At 34.3% G+C, this 25,808-nt stretch overlaps 1 protein-coding gene across 6 annotated transcripts in view; it reads left to right on the top strand.

Moving 5' to 3' along the window:
• Positions 1–7,225: 7,225 nt before the first annotated feature.
• PPP3CB (protein phosphatase 3, catalytic subunit, beta isozyme) overlaps positions 7,226–25,808 on the top strand; it is a 30,712-nt gene continuing 12,129 nt past the window's right edge. For 2 of the 6 annotated variants that reach the window (XM_009575560.1, XM_009575545.1), the window contains exons 1-9: positions 7,226–7,448; positions 9,582–9,706; positions 13,103–13,214; positions 14,105–14,250; positions 19,456–19,595; positions 19,693–19,770; positions 19,862–19,956; positions 21,475–21,600; positions 23,277–23,354. In XM_009575560.1, coding sequence (XP_009573855.1) covers positions 7,421–7,448; positions 9,582–9,706; positions 13,103–13,214; positions 14,105–14,250; positions 19,456–19,595; positions 19,693–19,770; positions 19,862–19,956; positions 21,475–21,600; positions 23,277–23,354 — 928 coding nt within the window. In that variant the 5' untranslated portion in view covers positions 7,226–7,420. Of the gene's footprint in view, positions 7,449–9,581; positions 9,707–13,102; positions 13,215–14,104; positions 14,251–19,455; positions 19,596–19,692; positions 19,771–19,861; positions 19,957–21,474; positions 21,601–23,276; positions 23,355–25,098; positions 25,117–25,808 lie in introns of all 6 variants that reach the window. The other 4 variants (XM_009575575.1, XM_009575567.1, XM_009575552.1 and 1 more) reach the window with 3 other exon arrangements.

The raw sequence follows: 25,808 nt of genomic DNA, 5'->3' as shown, positions 1-25,808 counted from the left end.
AAGAGGAGTTGGTACAGTTTTCATAGGTGGAAATCAAGAGAAATTTTTAGAATATTTTGGAGAAGCCAGTGAGCTGGTTGATCCAGGCAAAACTATTCATCAGGTTCCTTCATTGGAGCCTTTAAAGTACGCAAAAGAGGAAATATCCTCTTTTGGATCAAAATTAGTTAGGAAAGGAAGGATGTTAATAGGTAATAAACTACCATGGTTGAGGGAGGTTAACATCTGTCATCTGTGCTCTTTAAATGTATTCATAAGTTATTTAGAAAACAGAGTGAATGGCAAATAATAACACTTATTCAGGATAGTAAACTTCCAGACATGTTTCAGAAAGCTCTTGTTAGAATGAGGGTAAAGAAGGTGCAGGAGATGCTGCTCTGATAAAGGCAGAGTAGACTCTACAAGGGAAAGAACAATTCTTGCTTAAACGTAGAGGGTGGTGAACTCGGGAAGGAAACATTAGGGTCTGTATGGATAACATTGTGAAAATGTTAGTGCAGCGGCAGTCAGACAGGCTGATAGGAATTTAGGGATTATTAGAAGATCAGTTTAGAAAAAAGAGAAGGTACCATCATGCCATTATATGCATCTTGTGTTGTATGTGTATCTTCAACAGCAGCATGTAATTTTGGTCCGCCTTCCTGATTTTCTTCTTTATCTAAAGATATATTCAGAGGCACAGAGTGGCTTTCATGCAAGGTGGAGCAACAAAGATGAGAAATCTGTGACTTGGAAGGGGATAGAGTTAGATACGGCTTACATCGTGAATGGTATTTAGTGGAGAAGTTGAATAGGAAACAACTGTAATTCTTGTCTCCCTGTGAAAAGGAGAAATGTAGTACTAAACAAAATCTTCCAGAAATGAATATAAAGGAAAGGTGAAATACTTTTTCATATAATGTGTAATTAAAATTGTGGAATTCATAGCAGTAAGGTGCAGTGGAGGCAAAAACTATAAAAGTGTCTATTCAGGGTCTGCACAAAATGCTGAAAAATAGTTCTATCAGTGATGATAAACATGGTGGTCTGGATGAAACTCTAGAGGAAATCCTTAAACCACCCTGTTTGGAAAACAGAGAGTATGGGGAGGGAAAGACCTATGAATCCATCATTGCCAGAAGCACATTTAAGCACTAAATAATCTTTTAGCATAACATGCTATGGCCATTTTAAGGGAGGAGCATCTTTAAATACTTTTCAAACAAATAATTATATTTTTCCTGAGAGAAACTTTCAAAAGCATCAACCAAGTTAATTGAAAAATTACACAGACAGTATAAAGGAGGAATGCATCATGGCATACTAGGTATATCAATATATAAATTTGAGAATTAAAATTCTATGAAACTTCTAAGACTGCAAGTACATGGTAAGTAAGGGTAAAATAAATAGTGTCTGCAGTGCTTTTGTAGGGTTTCGAGGTTTATGGGGTCATTTTTCCTTGCTTCTAGAATGCTTGTTAATATAGCAGGCAGCATGCATTCAAAGAAACTTGAGTAAAAGGATAGTTTTTGTGGCATTTAGGAAAAATACCACAATTCGCTAGAAAGTGACTTTGCTGTATCTGTTCTTTCTTGTTTGAGTTGAATAGAGTAACTCATATCTCTTGACAACTATTGATTCTAGCTTTCTGATTCAAGTAGACACTGCTGTGTATTTGTGCTTAACTAATATTTTCAAGGTTGCTGGTCCATAGACCATCTGTGGTGTCTTTATGCTATTTCTTTTCAAATCTGTTCTGCTAAATGCAAAAGGATAATTGGATATATTTTGTCCTTATAGCAGTCATGGGTGCTACATCTCTTTCTTCTGTATAGATGTTGGCAGAGGCGTGAAAACTCCAGGGACAGCCTGAAAGATGTGCTAGGTGTTAGGCTTTGTGATTCTTCTGAGTGACAATACATAGACAGCAATGCATTTATAAAACCAAAAGCCCACAAAACCTGACCGAACAACAGAAAAACCGCAGACAACTATGCTATCGTGGTAATAAACCTGCTGACAAAATGAAGGATACTGGCTTATCTTTTCACAGAATACCATGGTTGTATTGATATATTTCACTTAGTGGAGACAAACATTATATGCTTTTTCATGTATACCTACCACCAAAGCAACAAATTCTTTACAAACACAGTGTCTGTGTTTAGTAACCTTAGTAATGTGAGCTGAGACTTTATCTGTGAAATCAAAACCACTCTTAGAACAGAAAATGAAATCTGGGACGTTGAGCATGCTTTTGCAGCCAAAGCTGAGTTCATGGAACATGTCATGGGCTCCTGATTATAGAGGAAAAATGGCTTATTTTCTTTCACTGTCAGAGAAGAAGAATTATATAAGTTGTAAGGTCTTAAGAGCAGAAAATACTTCACTTGTGGAAGTACAGTACCTTGTACGGTTGATCCCTGATACTTTTTCCTACCATTAGTCTAGAGGCTTTGATCTCATCTTGTTTCATGAGCCTATTCCAACAGGGCGTCTCTGATACAAGCCAGATTTAACCAAGGTTATTAAAATGGGCATATATATCAGTGTGGTTTAAATTTACAGTATCTACATGTAAGATTTTATTAGCAGCTACTGTTATACTCAGTTACTAGGCAATGTGAGATCTGCTTTGGGTCTGCAAGTAGCGTGTTTGTGTTAGTTGCCATACTCCACCTCTCAGCAGGGATTATTATATTGGGTAAAGTGCCATGCTAATGTAGTTTTTGTACTTTTGAACTTCTTTACAATGTACTGTAAATTTATCCATTCAGATTTGTGCTAACTTTTGGATCTCTGTAGTATGCTTTATTGTAAGGTATAAATGTGCCCAGAGGCTTGTAGAAAGTCAGTGTAGAACTAGGTTTAGAGGTTTTGCTTTTGATATCTCTGTTTTAAGTAGTACTGCAGTATAAAGGAAAGGTGATTTTTTTCCTCTTTGTAACTGCATATACAAATAGTAATAAAAACCATCAAAACCTTTTTGTTAACAAATCCCAAAAACTACTCACTGTTTTTTTTCCCAGCATTACTGTTTAAAATTTTGAATCAATATAGTTAAAATTATATCATCCATACATATTTTAAAAGTGAAATTGATGCATTTTGACGAGTAAACAATGGTTTGTTTTAGAAAATCTTGTATGTTGTTGTAAATCATGGTGTGTTATCTTTGTTACTAACATCTATACTTTTACTAGTAGGATATAGTCTGTTATTTTGTACTGCAGCATGTATTGCTTTAGAGATTAATCTCTAAATGCTTTTCTATTGTGTAGCTTTGCTGGGAATGGAAAAAGGGAATCCTTTAATGACCAACACCATGTTATTTCCTTAGGGTAATTCCTCTTAATTACCATTCCGTTATAGTCCCGAGAGTACAGGTTATGCACAAAGACTTTGAAACATGGATTATATTTCTGTCTTGGAACACATCATGCCGCAATTTTTTTTCCTTAGGCTATAACATTCTATTACGACTTCATCAAACGTTTAATTAAAACCATTAGTTTGCAGAAATTGTCTACATGCTTCAAAAATTGTCATCCTTAACCTATTAAAAGATGTTATTTGTAATATTTTTTAAAGGTATGAGCTCTAATGTAGTGTTAACTATTGTTGAGACAAAACCTAAAGTGTAAAATGGAAAGAAACAGTTTTTATAGTAAGTGTTACTGTTTTATTCAGCTGGGTGATGCAGATAAAATCTTTAGCCGTATTTTATTCTGCCTTTTCTGAACATTATTCTAAAAAGAAAAAATTATTCTTGAGCAATAGGAAAATACATGTATTGTGCGAAAAGGGTTTTGTTAAACTCTGAGGAACTAGTTTTAAGACTTCATTTTTTCGTGAGGCAAATACAACTAGTTCTAATACTAACACTCGTGATTTTTGGACATTATGGATAACCCCTGGATAGACAGAGTTTTTAATTTGAATCTTCTTAAGTATATTGATTCAAATAATTTGAGACAGTTCTTTCCAGACACTGGACAGAAACATCTGTTTTTATAGCCTCCCAGAAAATGTAACTTGCTAGACTTACTTAAAGCTGTAGTTTGTTAAAATAGACAAAATTAATTTTTGTGTAAATCCGATCTGAAATATATTATGTGGACATAAGAACTTTATTAAGAGAAGAAAATTTCATCTGCCATGTGCTTAGAACCCCTGAAATATTTCTGAACTGTCATAAGGAAGAGGTCAACACCATCTTTCTGAATTCTGTAGCCATTGGTAGTCATAATAAGTCAGTAATGATTTGCACATAAGAGAATGAAGAACAGCTGGTCACCTCAACAGACGATTCTCTACCACACCCTGCATCTACTCAAAAAACATCCAAAAAGAAAAAAAGGTCATCTTTCACTTAAGTAGATCGTTATCTAGGAATAATACTAGAACTAATGAAGCACAATTCCTACGAAACTGTGTCTTGGAGGTGATTGGCTTTGGTTCTGGGAAGGTATGATCTCTAATGCTTTTACAACAATTAAAGCAGGAGAAATCTACTTTGTGAATTGTCTGGTCTCTTATAACAGGATGAGCTCAACTTTGCATTGCTGAAGGCAGTTGTGTTTTAACACAAATAATGTGTTAAAAAAAGTGGGGGAAGAAATGGCCTAAAACTAATTTATGTACAGATTAATAACTAATAAACTTCCAAATAATGCAAAAATAACATTAAGAGAATATCAAGGTTGGAAAGTCAAGTTCAAAAAAACAGTGAATGCTAGAATTGATGCTTGCACGGTCATAATTAAGTGCTTCTAAAATTAGTGAAATTTATCTTGTTGGAACAATGGATTTTTCTTTTCAGAGACAGATTTATGTTTTTAAACAATTGTGCATGGAACAGAAGTGGTTGTCTTTTGATTTCTTAAATACGGTAAGTTTATTAACGTTTGGACTACATGGAATTTTAACACTTCCAAATGAAACGTGAATCATTACTGGAGGAGACTGGAAGGAAAGGCATGCCATTTCTTTTCTGTTAATAAAATACTTTATGTCCAAAAATAAAGTGCCAAATTTGTTCTACACTGTGTAACGTCAAGGCACATTTTTCAGCTTCTTCCTACTTAGAAACTTTTATAAGAGGAAGAATAGACAATTCTCCAGTTTATTTTCTAGTATAATTTAATTTCAGTGAATATATGTATGTCATTTATGTATCAGTTATTTTATTGATAGATTTTTATTATTGCATAAAACAGAAGGGTAGCAATGTGTTGCTAGTAATCTAGGAGTCAATTTAAATGAAGTCAGTGAATGTTTTAGTATTTAAGCTTTGATTTTTGGAATGTAAAGTTCAACTTTGGAGAGTAAGAAAATAAAGTATGAATAATCTATCTACAAGTATATTCATACTATTAGTTGTTCTTATCTTTGAATAGATGTGTTTCTCCAATTTTTCTTTTTAAACATATTTGAAATAATATTGGAGAGAAACAGAATGGTTTTGCTCCTTTTCTCTTTTTTTTCCTTATTTCAATAGTGATATGGTTTTTTGTGGGGCGAAGTTGTGTTTCAGATTAGTTTTATTTCCTGTAATCCTGCATGAGTGTGATGATATTCTTACGCACTGCTTAGTGGCAATTTTGATGTATCCTCTTCTCCCATGTCCCACATCCATATTTCATTTGTGCAGTAACTGAACTGCCATTTTTTGAATTCATGTAAGCTGCTGGCCGTCAAATGTGCTGTCTGGGCAGTTGCTGAGCCTGGTTTGGTTCCCAGCTTCAGACCTCTCATCTGCTCCACTTCTTTGAGATATGGATCACATATGGCTGCTTTTGACCCGCAAGACTTCTGATACTTCCAGTGATTTCTAAAGTTGTGTCTAGTATATGGACAGCCTCTACTCTTATTTTAATCTTTTTAGAGACAGTGCAACAGGAAAATAAGGAAAACAAGGTCAAAGAAGGAATTTCAACCTGCAGTGGCAATGTTGTAGGCTCCCAAAATTACATTTTTTTTCTGATAGTGTGAATTGTTCTGCTGCTTAGTCAGTGGTTTGACAGAACTTCAAACTGGCAGAGTCCATCCTGCCCCTTTCTGCTCTTCAGTGGCCGAGAGTGCACGACTGCTGCTCTCCCTTCACCTTTTCCATTAATGCTGTCATAGACCTTTGTTAGAGTCCCCCTTAGTTTTCATGGTTTTAGGCTGAAGAATCCCAGCCTACTCCTGTAGCAGAAATCATTCTAACTTTTTGATTTCCATTATTGTTCCTTGAATCCTTTTTTAATTATTCTTTCTTTTTCATAAGGTGGGCAAACCAGAGTTGCATGCTAGATTTATCAGTGGCATAACTGCATCTTTTTTTGTTTTCTATTTGCTAATAATTCTTAACATTCAGTTTTCTGGGTTTCTTTGACTTGTCAGCATCGAGTATTTTCCTAGAACTGTAGCAGAGACATTGCTTCTGAATAGTAATAGTAATTTTATAATCTGTGATTTTTAGATGTAAAGTTAGGATTTATTTCCTTCATTAATTTGCATTTATTGATATTTAATGTGTCATATTTTGCTGAGCCACTCAGTAGCATGGATGACTTCTGTAGCTCTTCATAGTCTGCCCTATCCTTCATTGTCGGAATGCTTCCTGTCACCTGAAGGCTGCATCAGTTACCTTCTTTTCAGTGTAATTTATGCATTTATTAAATAGCACAGATTCTAGTGGGGCTTGTCTGGTGACCTTCTTCCTTTCCAGGTGTTGGCTATCTGCTCCTTTTATTTCTAGTCCTTTAAATAGTATTGTATCTTTTTCTTGCTAGCTTTGGATTTGTTTTGGTGTTTTTTTTTGTTTGGTTGGGTTTTTTGTTGGGTTTTTTTGTTTGGTTGGGTTTTTAAGCTTTGATGATGGACTTATTTTGAAATGCCTTTTTCAAGTCTGAGTGGATATTAAATGGATCTCTTGCATCCCCAATACTTCTTGAGTCCTTCAAAGAATGGCAGTATAATGGAGAGAGATGATGTCCCTTTGCAAAGGCAGTTTTGACTGTTCCAAATGTTGTACATATTATTGTGCTTTCTAACTCTGTTTTATAGTTTCTACAAACTTGCACATTGTAGATGTTAATTTTTTTAAATACGTACACAGATAGCACTATTCCATCCAGCTTTTAATGATGTCATCAAGTTGGTTGATTGAAAGACAAATTTGCTACTTTGGATAGCAGCTATTCCATGATAGATCCAATCCTAGATGGAGTATTTTTAAAATAGCATTGTTGTGACTACTGTTTCTTCTTAAATTTTAGCTGTCCCTTTTCCACCAACGCATCGCTTGACGTCTGAAGAAGTATTTGACACAGATGGAAGACCAAGGGTTGACATTTTGAAGAACCACTTGATAAAAGAAGGTCGAGTGGATGAAGAAATTGCACTTAGAATCATCAATGAGGGTGCTGCAATATTACGGAGGGAAAAAACTATGATAGAAGTTGAAGCTCCAATTACAGGTAATATTTCTAGATAATTTCACTCATAATTGAATTTGAAAAAAGACAGATTTTTTCAGTGGTAGAGTTTGTCTTAAAAATTGCTAAAATAAAATTTCTGTATAATCTTATTGAATTATCCCTCACAACTGCATTTGCTTAACAGTACTCAAATGGTCTGAAAAAAATAGGCTGCACATTATTTTGCAAAATGAAGGCATTAAACCTATTGGAAAAAAATAGTACGATTGGTATTAAAATGACAAAATAGAAAGTAGTTGAATGCTGATGAATTATGGATTTCTAATTCCTGCAATGTTGTAAGTGGGAATAAAGACGTCTACCTGGAATAGAAAAATGAACTCAGAATTATCCTGAAATCTAAATATGTGAAGAGAAGCTAATTGCTGTGGTTTGAAGCAAATACTGTGAAATGGAATTCTGAGTGAAAAATACACCTTTATATTTCCTCTGTAGGTGAGACTGACGATTGCATGTAAAACCATGTTCTTTTGAGGGTAGTAGTACTGGAAAGTGTTGAAAGATTGTTTTAGCATCTTTTAACGCACTAGGACCAGATCCACTGTGATACAAAACTGACTTTTGGGATTTTTTGGAGTGTTTTCATGGTTTGACTAGTTCTATTCCTGTTTGACCTGGTGAAAGGTGGAACTGGTGTCCGTTAGTGCTTTTATTTATAAACAATTCAGACTCGTAGAAAATAGTTTATTTTGCATATGTGTTATTTATGATAATGAAAGTAGATTTGATTTTTGTGTTCAAATCAGATCTTCTTTCATTTGAATGTGTTTTTTCCTAAATGGACCTGCCTAAAATTAGTGTCTGAAAAAACTTTTTTAGGGCATCAGCTTACTTTAATTTGTTAGTATTGGGTAAATGAAAACATTTAAACAGTACATCATTATTATTGACATTTTTTAAAAAATGAATGATTGAAATTGTGGAAACCACTAAGTGACTGTCTGAACTCAGAGTCTTTTGAAGCTGTAGATAAAGCTCAAAACTACAGTGTTGTCCGTATGTTTAGATTTTTTATATTTCCATTTATCCAGGTAGTTACCCAGAGCTACTGGTATATTGGCAGCTGAAACAGAAGGAAAGTTCTTGCAGTGTTTGAGTAGAAATCTTAAGAAAAGTGACATAAAAGAGGACACATTCTATTTAGTCTAGTATTTTGAAGGTCATGATGACAAATGGTCTGCTCCAAGGGAATAACAACCTTTAAAGTGTGGTGTGCCATATCCAATATTTCTTTCAAAAAAAATTTACTGATAAACTCTGAGAAGTCAGAAAATGCTATTTGTCAGTTGATCAGTGACATTTTGCATCAACGGAAGGCATAGTCTCTCAAATTCCTGTTAATTGTTATCAGCAATACCTCATGCAGAAGCGAGAAGGCGGCTCCTGACTTCCATTGAGCTGGGAACTCCTGTGGGAATGAGGAGTTAGGTGCAGTTGTCTCTTCCATACGTTTTTTATTAATTTTTTTTTTTAAATTGTGAGATGACCTGGCTTTGCTGTATGCTCTTCAAAGTCTTCCCATCTGCTATCTTTGGCACTTCTGCCTTAGGTTGCTAACCACTGTCTCTTATTCTAAAAACACAAGAAAAATCCACTGTTGAAATAATGAACGTGGTTATTTGAAGGAGAAAAGTAACTGAGCAAAGAGAAGATATGATGATATTAAAAGGTATGTTAGTCTGGCTCAGAAACAAAAGCGTACTCCCTGCTTTTTTCAATCCCACATGGACACAGCAAATTGTTGCAAAGCAGCAGGCATTTTCAAATATGCATACCAAGGAGAATTTGCAAAGATATCTAAAGGGTTGGGGAGGACAGTAAAGAGCTGCTGACAACTTCCAAGACCTCAGTGCTCAGTGCATAACTGTGTTTGAAAAATATTCCACAATCTGCTAGACTCAAATAGGGCTCTCATCAGCGTTGTCACAGGTAGTGAGGACAGCATCTTAATGAAAAGCAAAGGGGGAAGCTTCAAAAATTTCTGGTTTTCCTGCTTTATACCTGCCTTTCCTCTTAATTAGAAGTACTTTGTGGCTGTTTACTTAACTATAACTTAGTAACTTTTATGTTAGATTTTTTTTAAATTAATTTGAACAAAATTTTTGCTTGCAGTGTGTGGTGATATTCATGGCCAGTTCTTTGATCTAATGAAGCTGTTTGAAGTGGGAGGATCACCTGCTAACACAAGATACCTCTTCCTCGGTGACTATGTAGACAGAGGTTATTTTAGTATAGAGGTAACTGAATATATTAATCTGTTCTGTCCTAAATTTTTCTATAAGCACACTTTCACGGAGGTTTTCAAATGAAATTTTAGGTCTGCTTTAACATGTGAATGTGTTCTTCCTTGCTGTGCTTTCTCCTATGACAAAGGCCTGTTTACAGGAGGATATTGACCAGCCGTTTGGACTGTCCTGTTGAAATCGCCACTTACTCATTTTTCCTCCTCTTTCTTCAGTTAGTTTTTAAAAAGTTGAATTCTATAGCATTATTATACATAATCCTGCTTCTCTGGTAATATGCAGGAAGGTGTGTTTGTATGTTTTTGGAGAACAGGTGAGTCATGACTGCAAGGTCTTTTAATTTATTATAGCTATTTATCTGTATAAAGTAGATTCATTTTACTTATGTAATCAAATGTTTTTTAATAATTATTAATATTTTTCTTTACTAAAATTCTGAGGGCGATTACAGATATTCCCTAAGGATGACCTGTGTTTCTGCCATTAATTTTTCAGGTATTTTGAATTCAAATAATTTTTTTATTTTCAGCATGTTTATTAAGTATGCTACATTCCAGAAATATTCACTTATTCCTATCAATTAGTTTCAGAGCTATGATTTTTAAGTTAACTATTCTTCTGGAGCCAGCTTGGGAAGTGCCTCAGCTTGGGATGTCTTCATAGATAGCAAATCTAATAGAACGGCATACCATTTGATATAGTATTTTGCAAGTTATGGTGTATGATACTTCATTTCTGTATTAAAATTACGCTGTTCCAATAACATGTGTGGGTATATAATGTGCAGGACATGCACAATGCCTTTTGGGGTTGTTAGGGATGGTAGACAAACAGGAGATGCAGCAAGAGTGATTGCCTCAAAGTCATTTATAAGGAAAAATTTCAATAGACATTCCCTATTTATTAATTCGATCTTCTTGGCCTGTTCTTGATGATAACAAATAATGTAATTGTCCTTGAAAAGGACATTTACATAGCAACAATATATGTTAATATATCAAAACATGGTATGAAAGCTTTTCAACCATTACACCTACAAAAAGCCTTTGAAAAATGAATGTTCTTGAATATATTAATAAGAACAGGCTCAATTTTTTTTTCCTCATATGATTTTAATTTAATTTTTAGTAGAATATTTGGCATGCTAAAGGTACTTGCGGAATATGTAAAGATATGCTAAATATACTCTTGAAAACCACTCCAGGGTTCTTAAAAGGTTTGTCTTTCTTCATTGAGATAATCTACTCTCTTCTGCTCTGAGTGGCTCTTTTATCAGTGAAATATGTGGCAGATTGTCTGAATGAAGTTGAATTGCTGCAAGTGCATGAAGGTGGGGCTATGCTTTGTGGTCCTGTTGAAAAAGAAGAAAGCAGTACATGAAAATCAGCCATTTGTTCTCCACTTTGACCTTAAAAAAATTTTTCCTACTTAAGTTTTAGCCTTAATTAACATTTAGGAAGTTTAAGTTGACCTCCAGGAATTTTCATATATGGTTGCTTTAAAATCTTTCTTAGTGATTGGAAATGTAATATACTTTTGGTAAAATATTTGACTTTTCACAGAAAAGTGAAGGTGAAATTTTCTAAAAATGTACAAACAGTGAAATTTGATTTTTACTAATAAATTCTTAATCAGTCTGTCCTGAAATCTTTAATTGCATTGATATTTTAGTAGTAACCCATTTCCAATTAAAAAAATGTCATCACTTCTAATAGGAAAGATAATTACATGCTACCATGATTGTATATAACTGCTGGGATCAAGATGGAGTCCTTCACATAAGTGTGTGCAAATTCTTCTTTTCTGTACTGGAAGTAACAGGACATAGAGAACTCTGACATTAGTCTGTCTGTATTTAATAATAAAAAATAAATATGCCAGTACGGGAAAGGTTTAAAAAAAAATTCTTTTTGTACTTAATAGGTAACATACTTCAGAATGTGTAAATCTCAGCAATTTAATCAAATGTAGTATCCATTCACTGAAAGGAAGGCACTATTTTGCCACTTTTCTATTAAATAGAATAGAATAGAATCATTAAGGTTGGAAAAGACCTCTAAGATCATCAGGCCCAACCGTCAATCCAACACCACCGTGCCCACTAAACCATGTCCCTAAGCGCTACATCTACACGTCTTTTAAATACTTTTACATGTTTTCAAGGTTGCCAGCTTTTATAAATTTTTCATACAAACTGACTTAACTAAAACAGTTCACAATTGTAGAATTTGCCAAATTAATTCATGTATTCATTTGATGATAAGCAGTTGTTTTGTAAGAAACTGATTATGCTTTCTGCTGGGAAACAGTTTTAAAGTGTCTGGGGACTTTGCAATATATCAGGATATTTTAGAGTTATAGAAACATTGGAAAGCAAGTGGTATCATTACAAAAATTACTATTTTGCATATTTTTACTAAGAAGATAAGAAAAATCCAGTAATTAGTTTAGCTAAACTTCACAATAGAAGTCTTTGATGTATTTCTTCATGTTTGCTGTGTTTTTTAAAGTGTTCCTTTGTTTTCTTTCTTCCTTCATGTACTTACTATTCTATGCAAAATAACTTTGAAGAATAATAGCTTCAGGGTACTCGTATTGATTAAGAACAATAATAATAACAACTTGCAGGTGACTTCAATGTAGTCCAAAACTTGTGGGGTTTTGAGATTCCTGTGCTCAGTTAAAAATACAAGAATCAGATTTGAAATTTAAGAAATACGTTTTGGGCATTCAAGACTGCTGGGTGGTAACAGACTCCAAACTGAAAAAATTGTGCATGTTCTGTAGATCTGTCCTCAACTCTGTTCGCTGCTGATGTTGCAATAATAACGATATATGGAAACTTACTATAATTCTTTGAATTTGCTGCTTGAACACTGAATAAACAACCAGCTTTCCCAGGAAAAAAAAAAGGTTTACTCTGTCCATTCTTAATTTTAAAATGGTCTCCAAATGATACAGCTGACTTTAATGTAAATAGTTTTATGGGTTTTTTTCTTCAATCTATTAATAAATGTCTGCTTTCCTTCTTACATCAGTGTTTAGAATCATATTATAAAATCAAATTTTAGGCATAAACACATGCATTATTTGTCTAGATTAAAGTGTTCTGTAGTATAATTCTGCTGAGTTTATTTTATTATTGAGTGTCCGGTAAATACAAATATTTTTTCAGCATTCTGTGCAGCTGTTCTTAAGAAAAGTAATAAGCAATTTGCATAACTCATGTCCAGAACTGGACTCGGGGAAGTAGTGCTGTATTTTAAAATGTCAGATTAAGCTGTACTTGCTTTTGAAGCTGTTAACATTCTTACTCAATGTTTCTCAGTAATAATTTTTAAAGTTCTTATAAACTAGTGTATTTTACTGGATATCTTTCTTTTTCAACAGTGTGTGCTGTACTTATGGGTCCTGAAAATTCTCTACCCAAGCACGTTATTTCTTTTGAGAGGCAACCATGAATGCAGACACTTAACAGAGTATTTTACCTTTAAGCAAGAATGTAAGTACTGTCTAAGAATGTAAAATTAGCTTACTTCCAGCCTGCTAATCTACAGTTGGTCATTTTGCTTGAGAGATATTTGTCTGTTAGTTTAATTAAGGTCTTGCAAACATTTGGAGGCCCCATTGACTTCTGTAGAATTGCTTGCAGTTACGTGTGGCGTTGGAGTGCAAGTTATGTAGAAGATTGCTGTCTGTAAAGATACATTATGGAGTAAATTTTCATGTATCAATCCTGATTTTAAAATCCTGGAGAGAGGAAGGTTATTTTCCTGTCTTAGCTATAATCGGGAATGCAAAGTAACTTGCTGAGCAGCATTGTGAAGCAGGCAAGAAGACCCTACTGCCAAGTAGTTTTTCCAGTTGGGGAACTGATTTCAGCTATACTAGTAAGATAACTCTTCTGGTAATGTAAGCTGCTCCTCCATTTGGAGGCTTGTGTAAGTATTGATTCAGTGATAAATGGATCATTTGCCCTGATAAACCCTCTTTGGTGTAGGTAAAAGTGATGTAATCTATAAGCAATTCTTAGCTTTTCACTGTAAATGAGAAATCACAAACTTATCAGTAGTGTTTTACACTGAAGTATGCTGTATAATTCTATAACGCAAAATAATTCTGTGATTTTTTTAAAAACAAAAATAGTTTCTCCACACTTGAGATAACAGAAGAAGAAATGAAAAAAAGTTTATAGTTATGAAAGAGAATATGTCGTAGAAATGTGCTTGCTGTTGTGGTGTTTGGAAGTGCTAATTTAAACCCAAAAATACTAATTGTTTTGGTTTTTTTTTAAGCATTCACTTTGAAATTTGCTCTTACAATTATGATGCACTAGATTACATCTTCCATCTAATATGGATTTCTTAATGTTTTATATTTTCTTTCCTGTAGGTAAAATAAAGTACTCCGAAAGAGTCTACGATGCTTGTATGGAAGCTTTTGATTGTCTCCCTCTTGCTGCTCTTTTAAATCAACAGTTTCTTTGTGTTCATGGTGGACTTTCACCAGAAATTAATACACTAGATGACATTAGGAGAGTGAGTATTTTGTGTATTTGAAAATAAGTGGAAATACCGATATTTATATGATGCTATACAAAGGCGTGTTTGTGAAATTGTCAGTATATTGTTTTCGGTTCTTGTGTCTTTTGGAAGTGTAAATCAGGAACTGAAATGTAGGCTAAGCACTCTCATATTTAAAAACTCTTGGATTATCTAGTGCATTTTCCATTTGTAGATCTCATTGGGACAGCTGTTACAAAACACACACAAAAAAAAACCCTCAAAAACTCCACATAGTTTCCTGAGACAGGTAGTACATGTAAAGAGCTTCATATCCAGTCGAAATAGTGCTTTGTAGATAAGAGCTAGCGTTCTCATGGCTTTCAGAACAAAACTCGTAGAAGTTAATTGTAGTCTTAAAATTGTTTGGTATATCAAACATCATATTTCAGTTATTGTTATATTTCTTTGAAAACTTTTCTTTTTTACTCTCTTGATCATGTGGATTTTGGTTTTGAAAGAATGTGAAATTGCAGTATTTAATAGAAATTCAGATTGCTATTTAAAATGGCAAATTTGCTAGTCATTTGAGTAACAGCTGTGGAGTGCTTCTCACTGTGGTAAATGTGCCGAGTATATTGGTAAGAAGAATGAAAACAAGTTTTAAAAATTATACAATAGAAACACTGAATAGTGGTGTGCAATTTAAAGCGAAGAAGCTTGTGATGACATGAAGTATCTGTTTCTAATAGCTTGGTTTCAACTTGCATGGACTGCTGATATCAGGTGAAGATTGTATCAGATGGCAATTTTCAAACTCAATTGCTTTCCTTTTTGCATACTCCTTTTTGATTTATTTTAGTTAATTTAGCTGACATCTTGACTGCTGCATTTGGAAATCAAAACTATTCCTGTTATGATTAGTAACAGCTAAAGTGTAGTTGGTTTCAGCTTCAAATATAAATAGGTGGTTCTAAGAAAGCTTTGGGATTATATGTAAGGATGGAAGAAAAAAGTTGTTTATCCACATATGGAAGAAGGTATGTGGGGACCTATTTAAAAAAAGATCTAAATATCAGAGAGAAGGAAAAAGTATGTTCCTAATTTGGTTTTATAGTATATAAATATTGATGGCCCGTTTTGTCTTTTATCTTCATTTATTGTATTTCTCATTTTCTTAGCATTTTCTCCTTTACTTGTGCTCCATTTTTCTTTTTTATCCCTCCCTCTCCTCAGATTTATAGGCTGCTGTCCAGTTGAATCTCATTTCTGAATTCACCAGATTTTTTTGTACTCACTGGACCATTTCAGAGGCTGGAATGTCAGCTTATTTCACTTACAGATATTACACTGCCAAGCAGAATGATGTGAGGGGAGAAGAAAATGGTAGAAACAGAGAGGAAGCATATTTACAAGCTCAGTGGTGTAAGTGGGAAAATGTACTTAGGCACAGTGTGTTTTCGGAGCAAATACTAATGTGTACAGAAATCTATATGCATTGTGCAGAGAAAGAGAAGTAAGAAAGCAAAGTGATTAAACGGTGCCATTCTGACAAGGCCTTAACGCTTCTCACGTTACAGATGAAAAGAAACACGGTCAAAGCTTTTTGGAAAGTAGTGTAAAGGAAACAGTCTGGAGAAACACTTTGGAAAGCCACTGTCATAATAGGATTGTGATTCATTTTTCTTTTAGTCTCAGTCTTGCAGCTAATCAGGTTTCAAAGTGTCAAGTAAATTTAATTAAAAGGTAGTTCTGTCATCTTGGCTTGTACTTTCATATGTGCTTCTATAATGCTCAAGGCTACATTAGAATGAAATATAAGCTTGTATGTTTTTATATATATATATATGAAAATCTGCATTGTATATTGCTTCTGATGAAAACCACATTTATAAATGTAAGGCAGTGTTATTAGAACTGTTCTTTGGGCCTTTTTTGTTTTTTAGAGAATCATCTGGTAACTTGGAAGAGGCACTATTCTTGGGTTGGCAGCAGCTTCAATAGCTGCATTAGAGCTTGGCATGCACTGATATTTTAAATGTATTTAAATTAAATGGGTGATGTGAAATGCTCTTTTTATATCTAGGAAAATACCGTATACTTGTACAAGTGTGGTGCGTGAAATGACTTCTGTAAACAATCGAGACAATTGTATAATATTACAAACCTTCTGGTTTATTAGCAAAAGTTCTTATTAAGGAGAGGTCTTCTCTGCAAACATGTGTAGGCATAATCATCTGGCATAAGAATGGAAATCACAGCTCTATAAACGGTATAGGAATCACCTAAGAAAAAAAAGAAAAATTCTGTGCAGATGCAATTTCTTTTGGATGAAGTCTTTTGTCAGTATTACTGACATTCAGGAAGGTGATTAAACTACACAGAACAAATTACTATCTTTGCTGGCATAAACTTATTTCCAGTAGAGGACAGCTGTCATAGTAGCTATGACAGTAAAGCCTAACCAGAAAGATTGCTGCAAATACTACTTATTTCTGGGAAAATGGAAGTTTGTGAAACTTGCAGTAATCTGATTTTTATTCTCTGAACTTATTTACACACATGTTCTGATTGTTTTGGTAAAGAGTGTTTCTTTCAGACACATGTCCATAAAATTCCAGGAATTGTGATTTTTAAGCCTAGTGATTTATAAGGAGGGAAGCGTCCAGATAAGGTTATGAGGACTCCTAATTTAAAGAAGGGAGACAGAGAATTTTCTTCCTCATTTACAACAGAGGGTCATTCTTTTGTTTAGTTCTTGGTGATACTAAAGCTTGATCAGCAAAGTACCTTGAAATATATGGGGGCACTACTGGGAATCTGTCTCTATAATACCTTGCTTCCTTTCTGTGGTCTGCTGAAATTTCCTTTTCTTTAGTAATATGTAAGATGACTGCCACTCTTCACTGGCCTTCACGTTGTTTTTAGGGCTTTACTATGTGATAGTTCTGAGGAAAATTAGGACAGATGAATTAAAACTGGTGTCTGTATCTTCAAGTATGTGAAACTTCTGTGAAGGTCTTTTGCCTCAAAAGTAAAGTAGTTTTAATTTGCTGTACCTTAATCTACCTCCAAGGTTTTGTTACTCCTGAATTTGAACATCCATGTGGAGGTATGATGCACTTCAGTTTAGTAGCTCTGACTGCATAATACCTAGAAATTAATTTAGCTTTAAATATCTGATGGTAGGTATTAAAAAATATACTGTTTCTGTTTTAACACCAGGTGTAGTGATTCTTATTCTCGAATGAAGTTGTCTTTCTCAGTTACCTTAATCATATTTAGAAATATGTTAAGCTAATTTGTGTTGAGATTCTGTTTTGCCGTAGTGGCAACATACTCAGAAATAGTTAATCGGTAACAAGTGTTTTGAATTGACTCATGTCCTTTGTTAACTTTCTTGCTGTTGCGATGTAGAGAAACCCTTAAGTTGATTATTCTGATTTGATATATGCAATCTGGGTTGAGTAGCTTGCAGTGACATTTCCTTAAATTTTGAGATGTCTTGAGAACCATGCCAGTTGGTAGACTGTCTAGTGAAGGAGACACTGGTTTGGTGTGTATGTAAGTATATTTATTTTTTACAAACTGCCCCCCTTACTTCCAGAAATGGCTACATTATTGTTCCCATGCAAAGTAGTTTGGGAGAGGGGTGCATTGCTTGCAGCAACCAAAACTATTTATGATGTCTCTATCCATTTGGCCAAAGTCATAAGGAAAATCCTTAAAGAATAACTCAAAAAAATTTCTTAGAAATGCTTTCTAGACTTTCAGCCTTCTGTATTGCAGGAAACATCAATCGGCAAACAGTTGAATCTTCCTTGTGTGAATGCTTCTGTTAGCTTCTGGACCCAAATTTATTGCTGGAGGTTTAGGAACTTGATGGTTTAATCTACAGAAATCCAGGTACTTGCAGAAGTTGATGGACTGACTTCTTCAATCTGGAAGAAATATCCATACCAGGTTTATCATCCAGTGTGGGAAATGTTAAACCACTGGATTTTTAATATTGAATAAATTCCAACAACAACTTCAGTTAATACCTGCCTTGCCATTATCTGGCAGGAATTTGTAAAGATCTGGACCTCTCCACTTATGTTACAGGTGGCAGCCTCGGGAGCTCTGATTTTCCAGGGCATGAGAGAGCTTGGCACTACTGCTGGTTCCATATTTGAATGGATTCCTATGGACCGTTAGACTCAAATTCACCAGGTGCTCACCAAACCTCCCTTCGAACCTGTCATGAAGAGTTAAGTGTTCTCTAGTACCATCAAAGTCATCTTCTTTGGTAAAGTGAGATAAATGCGCTGTCCATCAAAGAACTGTTCCTACATTTCTTGGATAAAATCATCTTGTGAACAAACTCCAGCTACATAAAGATCAAATAAACTTTACGTTGAATGTGGGATATCTAATTTCATTTCTGGGACATCAGAGATTGACTGACTGTTACTTACTTAAGCAGGGTATTTTCCTTTTACGTTAACAAATGTGCTGTCCTCCTTACCTCTGCCCCTTTTCACTGTGGTTGCTAGGAAAGTTGCAGGCTGCTAGAGCGGGTGTTTCCAAGTGGAAGTCTGTAAAGAAGCAGCTAGAGAAAAGAAAACAAAGACAGACATCTCCCACGATGCTTATGGCCCATTACACCAGGGCTATAGCTGAGAAATAAAGCCTGTATGAAAGAAGTCTAAGATGGCTAAGCTAGTCATCTCTTCATTACGTTTTTAAACGATCCATTATGGAGATAGGTGTTTCAGGGTTTTTTTTGGTTGGGTGTTTTTTTGTTTTTTGGTTTTTTGGATGATATATTTAGTCTCTTCTAGTCAGTGCTAATTATTCATGCTTTTCTCTTATCATTCCTGTTTTCTGTACTGTTTCTCTTTGCTAATTCCTGGTAGTGTCTCCAGATTGGTAGATACGGCATGTGCATGAAAAAGGACCATTTTGTTCCTTGTCTGTAACTTGACCTTGTATTACACATATCCATCAGTCTGGAATTTATCTCCCTGCTTTTTACAACTAATAAATCTTATTGCTCTTAACAGGTTTGGTTCTTTTGGCATGCCTCTGCCTTATTTCATGAGGAGGAGAGGAAAAAATATACAGAACTACTTCTCTTTGATATGGTTGGGATTTATTCTAAAAATGCTTGGTATTGATGGATATGTAGTTTAACAAATGTGTTAAGCTTACTGATTTAATATTCAGAGAGTCTTTGTGCTGTTGCCTTTTCTCAAACAGTTAGATAGATTCAAAGAGCCTCCAGCATTTGGACCAATGTGTGACTTACTGTGGTCAGATCCATCAGAAGATTTTGGAAATGAAAATTCACAAGAGCATTTCAGTCACAATACAGTCAGAGGATGCTCATACTTTTATAGGTGAGAGTATGCTATGATCTATTTTATGTTTTAATGCTGACTCTTGCTGCATATTTTGAGGTAATTTCTTTTACTCATAGTTGTTTTCATTTCACAGCTATCCAGCAGTTTGTGAATTTTTGCAAAATAATAATTTATTGTCAATCATTAGAGCACATGAAGCACAAGATGCAGGGTAAGTACTTTGTGTCCTTCAAGAAATTATTCACAGTGTAAAATAAAAATTTATTGCTTTAAAATGTAAAATAATCTGTTTGGTTTTGCAGTTATAGAATGTACAGGAAAAGCCAAACTACAGGGTTCCCGTCATTAATAACAATTTTTTCAGCACCTAATTACCTGGATGTCTACAATAATAAAGGTAAAAACTTGTTATTGATAACTGTATGTAATACTAAAATAAAAATGTCTTACTAGATACGTCATCTCATATCAACAATTTTTTGCCAGGTAGGAAATTAAAGGACAAAAAAAATCCATTACTAAAAGTTGTATTATGAAGAAGAGCACGTGACATAAATGACGATCTTCTATAAGGGTACCTTGAAGCACAAGTATGGGCAAATGTTTCCTTTGTAAAAATTTGTTGCTATTTAGTGCTTGTGAATGTATCATCTGGTGTTTTCCAGTCAGGCAAGGCTTTCCTGTGCTGTGAGTTTTCACTCCTCTGGTTGTCTTTAGTTTGTGAACTAAGTAAAGAAGGGAGGAAGCACTGATCAGCAGCCTATGCATAAGGTAGTTTGTGTTGTGTGTCATGGCATCTGAGAGTCTAATTGTACTGGTACAGAGCCATAATGGCCGTGTATGGAAAATCAAGAACGAGCAAGTACTGATCTAAATACTGATCACAATTGGAAATGTTATTAGGGAGGTGTAAAACAGAAGGAATTAATTTTTGTCCATCCTTTGTTTAAGATAAAGTTGCACAGGAGAAGCATGCCTAATAGTGTGGAGAAAGGTTTACAAGTCAGAATTACAGAGAAGAGCTTAGCTGTGAATTAATATTATTCATAGATGAGAACAAAGTTCAACAACAGAAATAATTAAAAATAAAGCCTGCTGAAATTCAAGTATGACATTAAAGTATGGCATTTCAAGTATGTGATGAATGAAAGATCTCCAAATGTTCAAATAGTGTTCTTTTGAAACCAAGACCTCTTTTCTGTGAAATACATTGCATTTTCTCCCACCCACCTCCAAAGAACCACTCTCCCAACCCATACCACTTATGTAGCGTGATTAACTGTTGTTACTTGCACTGATTTTAAAGTAAAGGTGAAATAAAAATAACTTCAACTGGCTTTTTACATTTTTTTACCATCTCTGTGGATATTGTGTTTTAAGAATCCTTCTCCACATCAGCTATTCCCAGTGTAATGCAAGCATAAGTTTGGAAAAATGTAATCAATGCTTATTTACCTTTAGGATGCTTCTGTTTTTCTGTTTCGTTTTTCTGTGCTTCCCCTTCTCCCTGATCTTCTAGATTTCTATAGTTTTACTCCAGGCTTACAATGTGGAAGGACACATATGAAGAATAAAACCTGAATCTGGATATACTGCTGTTATGGTTTTGTTAAAGTTGCTGAAATTGTACCTTTTTGGGACCTTTTAAAGTCTTTGTTCATTATAGACCTATAATAGGATAGTAAAGAACTGTATTGACATGTAACAGTACCGTAAACTGCAACATGTGCAATAAAAATCCGAAGTTCTCCATTAGAAATCCGTCCTGTAAATCCTGTGAAAGAAAGAGAATGGAGTATCTCTGGGATTATTTTGTCAGTAGTATAAAATAGAGCTAAAACAAACCTGTGACTTTACATTTGTGGTACTTGCAAGTTTTAAACATTCTTTTCAAAATGTCTGAATTTTATTTTAGCTGCTGTATTAAAATATGAAAACAATGTGATGAATATTCGTCAGTTCAACTGTTCTCCTCATCCTTACTGGCTACCAAATTTTATGGATGTTTTCACATGGTCTTTGCCATTTGTTGGAGAAAAAGGTAGGCAAAAGTTACACATCAATGAATATCTTTCCTATTTCTCCCAGATTGATGTTGGGAAGATTTTTTTTTTTTTTTTTAAAATATATTTACCAATGAGAAAATTTTTCACATTCTACAAAATGCTAGGTTATATACATTATTAATCTTATATAGTTATCGGTATAAACTATGTTGAGATGTTAATGTAAAATTTTAACTTTTCTATATAGTTATAACAGAGTGACCATTAAAGATAACCTTTTCAGTTATAATTTTTCTTGTAAAAAAGATAATTTAGCACAGATCCTTTCTTCCGCTCCCCCGCCCCCCGAGCTGGTAACTCTGAATCTAGGACATTGGGGCTCCAAGTAGTCTTCACTTAAAAAGCAATGAGGTTAGAGGCTATTTGGGTCTGTTTAAAATCCTTCCATGTCAGGAAGTGCTCTTTTTATAAGAGAGATCTGGAAAGCTCTTTAAATTTCTTTGAAAAGTATTCTTGAGATGACATATTTACAGTCATATAAACCCAGGATTCTAGATTTGTTTATATCGTCTTTAGTGAGCAGTTAAACGCAAATAATTTGGACACTTTTTAGTGTGGTTAACCCACTCAACAATTTTTTTATATCTCGCTTACCTGATGATGCAGTAGATAAAGTAGATTTTCAACAGCAAAGGATTTTACTATTTATTTTGCTTTTGTTATGATGCTGGTAATGAGACACCCAAGTACTGTTAAATAAGTTGCTCATTGACCCTCTGTGTGCTTAAGACTGCTGGAATCATGGCCCTTGTAGTTTGGCTTTGGACAAATATATGCTTCCACTTTTGGTGAAGGATACAGTGTCAATATTGTCTGGTCTGTGTTGAACAGATCAAAATCAGAATAATGTGGGTTGTACAGAGAGAATAATACCATAGCAGATAACACAGGGATTGTATGAATTAGTCATGAATAAATGTAGACAGCAATTTCATGTTTTTTACTATCTGACTGAACTTCTGGAATAGGTTTCTGAACACTCTAGGGGGAGGAGAGGTTTGACTGTTTTAAGGAGGAGTCTGATATACGTGGGAATGATTGAGTGGCAGAATAGGGAGATTCCTGGAGAAAGAAAATATAAGCTTCTTGAGCCAAGTTTGTGTATCCACTATGTCAATAATTTTAAGGGGAGTTTGAAAAGACATGTAGTTTGCACCATATTTATATCATAATATTTTTCTGCTTCAGTGCTTCTGCTACATGCCTGCAGGTGCCAGGAATAGAATAGCTTTCTCGTTTTAAATCTAAATTTGAGCAGTCAAAATGTTTTCGTATTGAAGTAAATTTTGCATAAAAACTAGTTCAAATACTTATCCTAATGTAAAAATACTAATATATAAGAAGAGAATTCTTATCTAAAAGAACTCCTTGTAAGATAGGAGAGAAAGCTCTGCTGTGTTCTTTGATTGTTAGGTGGTATAATTTTTAACTGCTTATTTTTCTGAGCTTTTTAAATTCTGTGACAGCGCACATCAAGAAAAACACGTTTTTTTGAAACCAGATTACTGAGCAATGGCTATGATGTGGGAAGTTCATTCACTGTAGTTGCTGGTGACTATCAGCAGTTGCTGGTGACTAGTTATATCTTGTGTGCATGGAAATATTTTAAATTCTACAGGGAATTAATTAAGATTTATTTTTTCCTATACAGTAACAGAAATGTTGGTGAATGTTTTGAGCATTTGCTCTGATGATGAACTGATGACAGAGGGAGAAGATCAGTTTGACGGTAGGGGTTACTTTAAGATAGATAAATCTTTTTCATGGTAATAACTTGTGAAACAGTAGTTAACTTAGACTGGTGTATTATTATGGAATTTGAAGAAAATTGCCTTCAAATTTTTCTTTAGATAATGACACTTTGTGGGGGGCAGAGAAGGGAATTGTAGTTTTGAGTTTGTGATCAAGAAGCAGTAATGGTATTCTTTGCAAATAATCATATCTGATTTCTATTTAAAACTGAAACTTTTTGTGGAAAATTCTCAGAATTTCTTGGCACTTAAAATTTGAAACATGCTAAATTTACTTTGCTAATATTTAGAATAAATTTGTTTTAAGATCTTAAATTTCTTAATGATTGTTCTTCAGTAAAGAGTTGATATAGGTGAAAGTCAGATACTACATTTCTTACGGCAAAGTACTATACAGAAAGTATGAAATACAAGTTTAAGTTTGAAATACAAGTCTTGGTGTTTGAGTTTAAAGCATAAAAGTTAGGAGAATTTTTATATGTACGTTGTATAATATGTATTTATGTAATGAATTATAACATCTTTCTATCTTGTAAACTATGATACAGTAGATTGTTAAGGAGATGCCTGTAGCATGATGATTAAGAAGCAACATTTACATGAAGGCCTAGCATATCACACTTTGTTTTGTTGGTTTTTTTACAATAGTGCTTCATGTCTCACCTAAAAGTTTCTCAGACTTTTGTCATTTTATCCAGTAACAGAACTGATTTGGTGGATTGTTTGATGATGGGGGAGGAGGAAGGAAAGTTTCAGCAGCCTTTGAGGAACACTAAAGATCATTTATAAAGATATTAGAGACATGACCCCATTCTTGATGTTTGATAACTACTGCGTTCAATTTCAGTAGCCGAATAGTGTTGTGCCAAGCAGCTGTGTGTTTTAGATTGGAATGCATTGGTTATGAGCCACTTGAACTTTGCTGCTGTTTAGATTGTTGCCAGAAATGTGAAAACTTAGAAATAGTCTCAAATGTGATCCTGCAAACAGTTAATTTATGTTTTTCATTCAAGTAATCCTACTAAATTGAGCATAAAGCAATTACACCAAGCATTTGCAGGGTAGGGTTTGGTGGTATTCTGAGATGTTAGGATTTAGATTGTCCAACATAAGTGCAGTCATCAGTTGATTGCACATGCCCTGTCTTTAGTACAATAGTTGCAGTTTCCTAATTTGAATTATTTTATTCTTCTGTCTCCTTTAACAATTTCTCTGCTTGATGCATCTCTTAATGCCACCTAGGTACTGTCTACGCTTTATTTTTCTATGTGAATGGATTTTTTTTTAACTGCTGACTTTCAAGCTTTCACTTGTTTATCGTCGAATTTTAAAATACACTCAACAATTCTACTTCTTGTTCGATGAATGCATTTTTGAGTGTTGCAATTTTCCATTTTATTTTTTCGCATTCCTTCTTCATTTCTTCTTTATTACCACTGTCAAGTTAAAGACCTTTATTTTATTTGTCTCACTCACCTTTTTCTCCATCATTCACTTCCTTTTTTTCTGGACTCTCCATCTGAAGAGCGACTCATATATGGCAGTAAAAAAGGTACAGACCAGACAGAGTAGGAATGTTTTGAAATATGACTTCATAGAACCTGGCAGTATAAGTATTAATGCAGAAAATAGCTTTTTGTTGAGAGACATATGTAGCGTTTTATTATTATTGCCCGTTTCAATGGGATGTTTATAAAGGCTTGTGTATTTTGTTATCAGGAGTCATATTCCAAGACATCTGTCTTTCTGTGCATGAATTTTTTTCCTCCTTTCTTCCATTCTTTTTTTTTTTTTTTGTAGAATTTCATTCTTTTACCTATTTCTAAAATTTTATCTTTGGTCCTGCATGTGTAGGGAGCGTTCAGTTGTCTTGTCTTGCTCTTTAATAATTTTATCGTGAGCTTTTTTTAAGATTGTGCATGAAATGTGTTTATACAGTGTTCCAAAACCTGGTTTGTATAGTACTTTCAGTTTCCTTCAACTGAGATGTCAGAAAGGTACTTTTTGATTGTATGTGCAATTTTGAAGATGGCTGGATACAAAATGTAAAAAGAAGCCTCCTAACTTAAATTCATGGTCTATCACCTGTTTTTTGGAAATTCCAGGGTAGATAATTCTGTGCAGAAAAATTCTTCTGACCATTACTTACCTAATAATCAATTTGTTTTCTGTATAGATTTGTCACTTCCAGAGAATACTTCTAATACTTGGAAATGCATTAGATTATACAGAAGTTTCCAAAGGTTATGTGAATTCTTTGGAACATAATAGTATGAGCATTTAAGAATTTGTTTCTTGTGCAGGCATTGGGAATGGAGAATAGGAGACTTCTTTGTCATATGTCCTCTAATTTAGGGAGTAATCAAGACATTTTTCTGCAAGCAGGTGCCACCTTACTGTCTCTTCTCGGAACTAACCAGAATTCAGTGGCC

Source organism: Fulmarus glacialis, unplaced genomic scaffold (assembly GCF_000690835.1).
Source record: "Fulmarus glacialis isolate BGI_N327 unplaced genomic scaffold, ASM69083v1 scaffold25580, whole genome shotgun sequence".
NCBI classification, from domain to species: Eukaryota; Metazoa; Chordata; class Aves; order Procellariiformes; family Procellariidae; genus Fulmarus; species Fulmarus glacialis.
The sequence above is the reverse complement of the archived record's forward strand: the minus strand, read 5'-3'. Positions and strand labels throughout refer to the sequence as shown.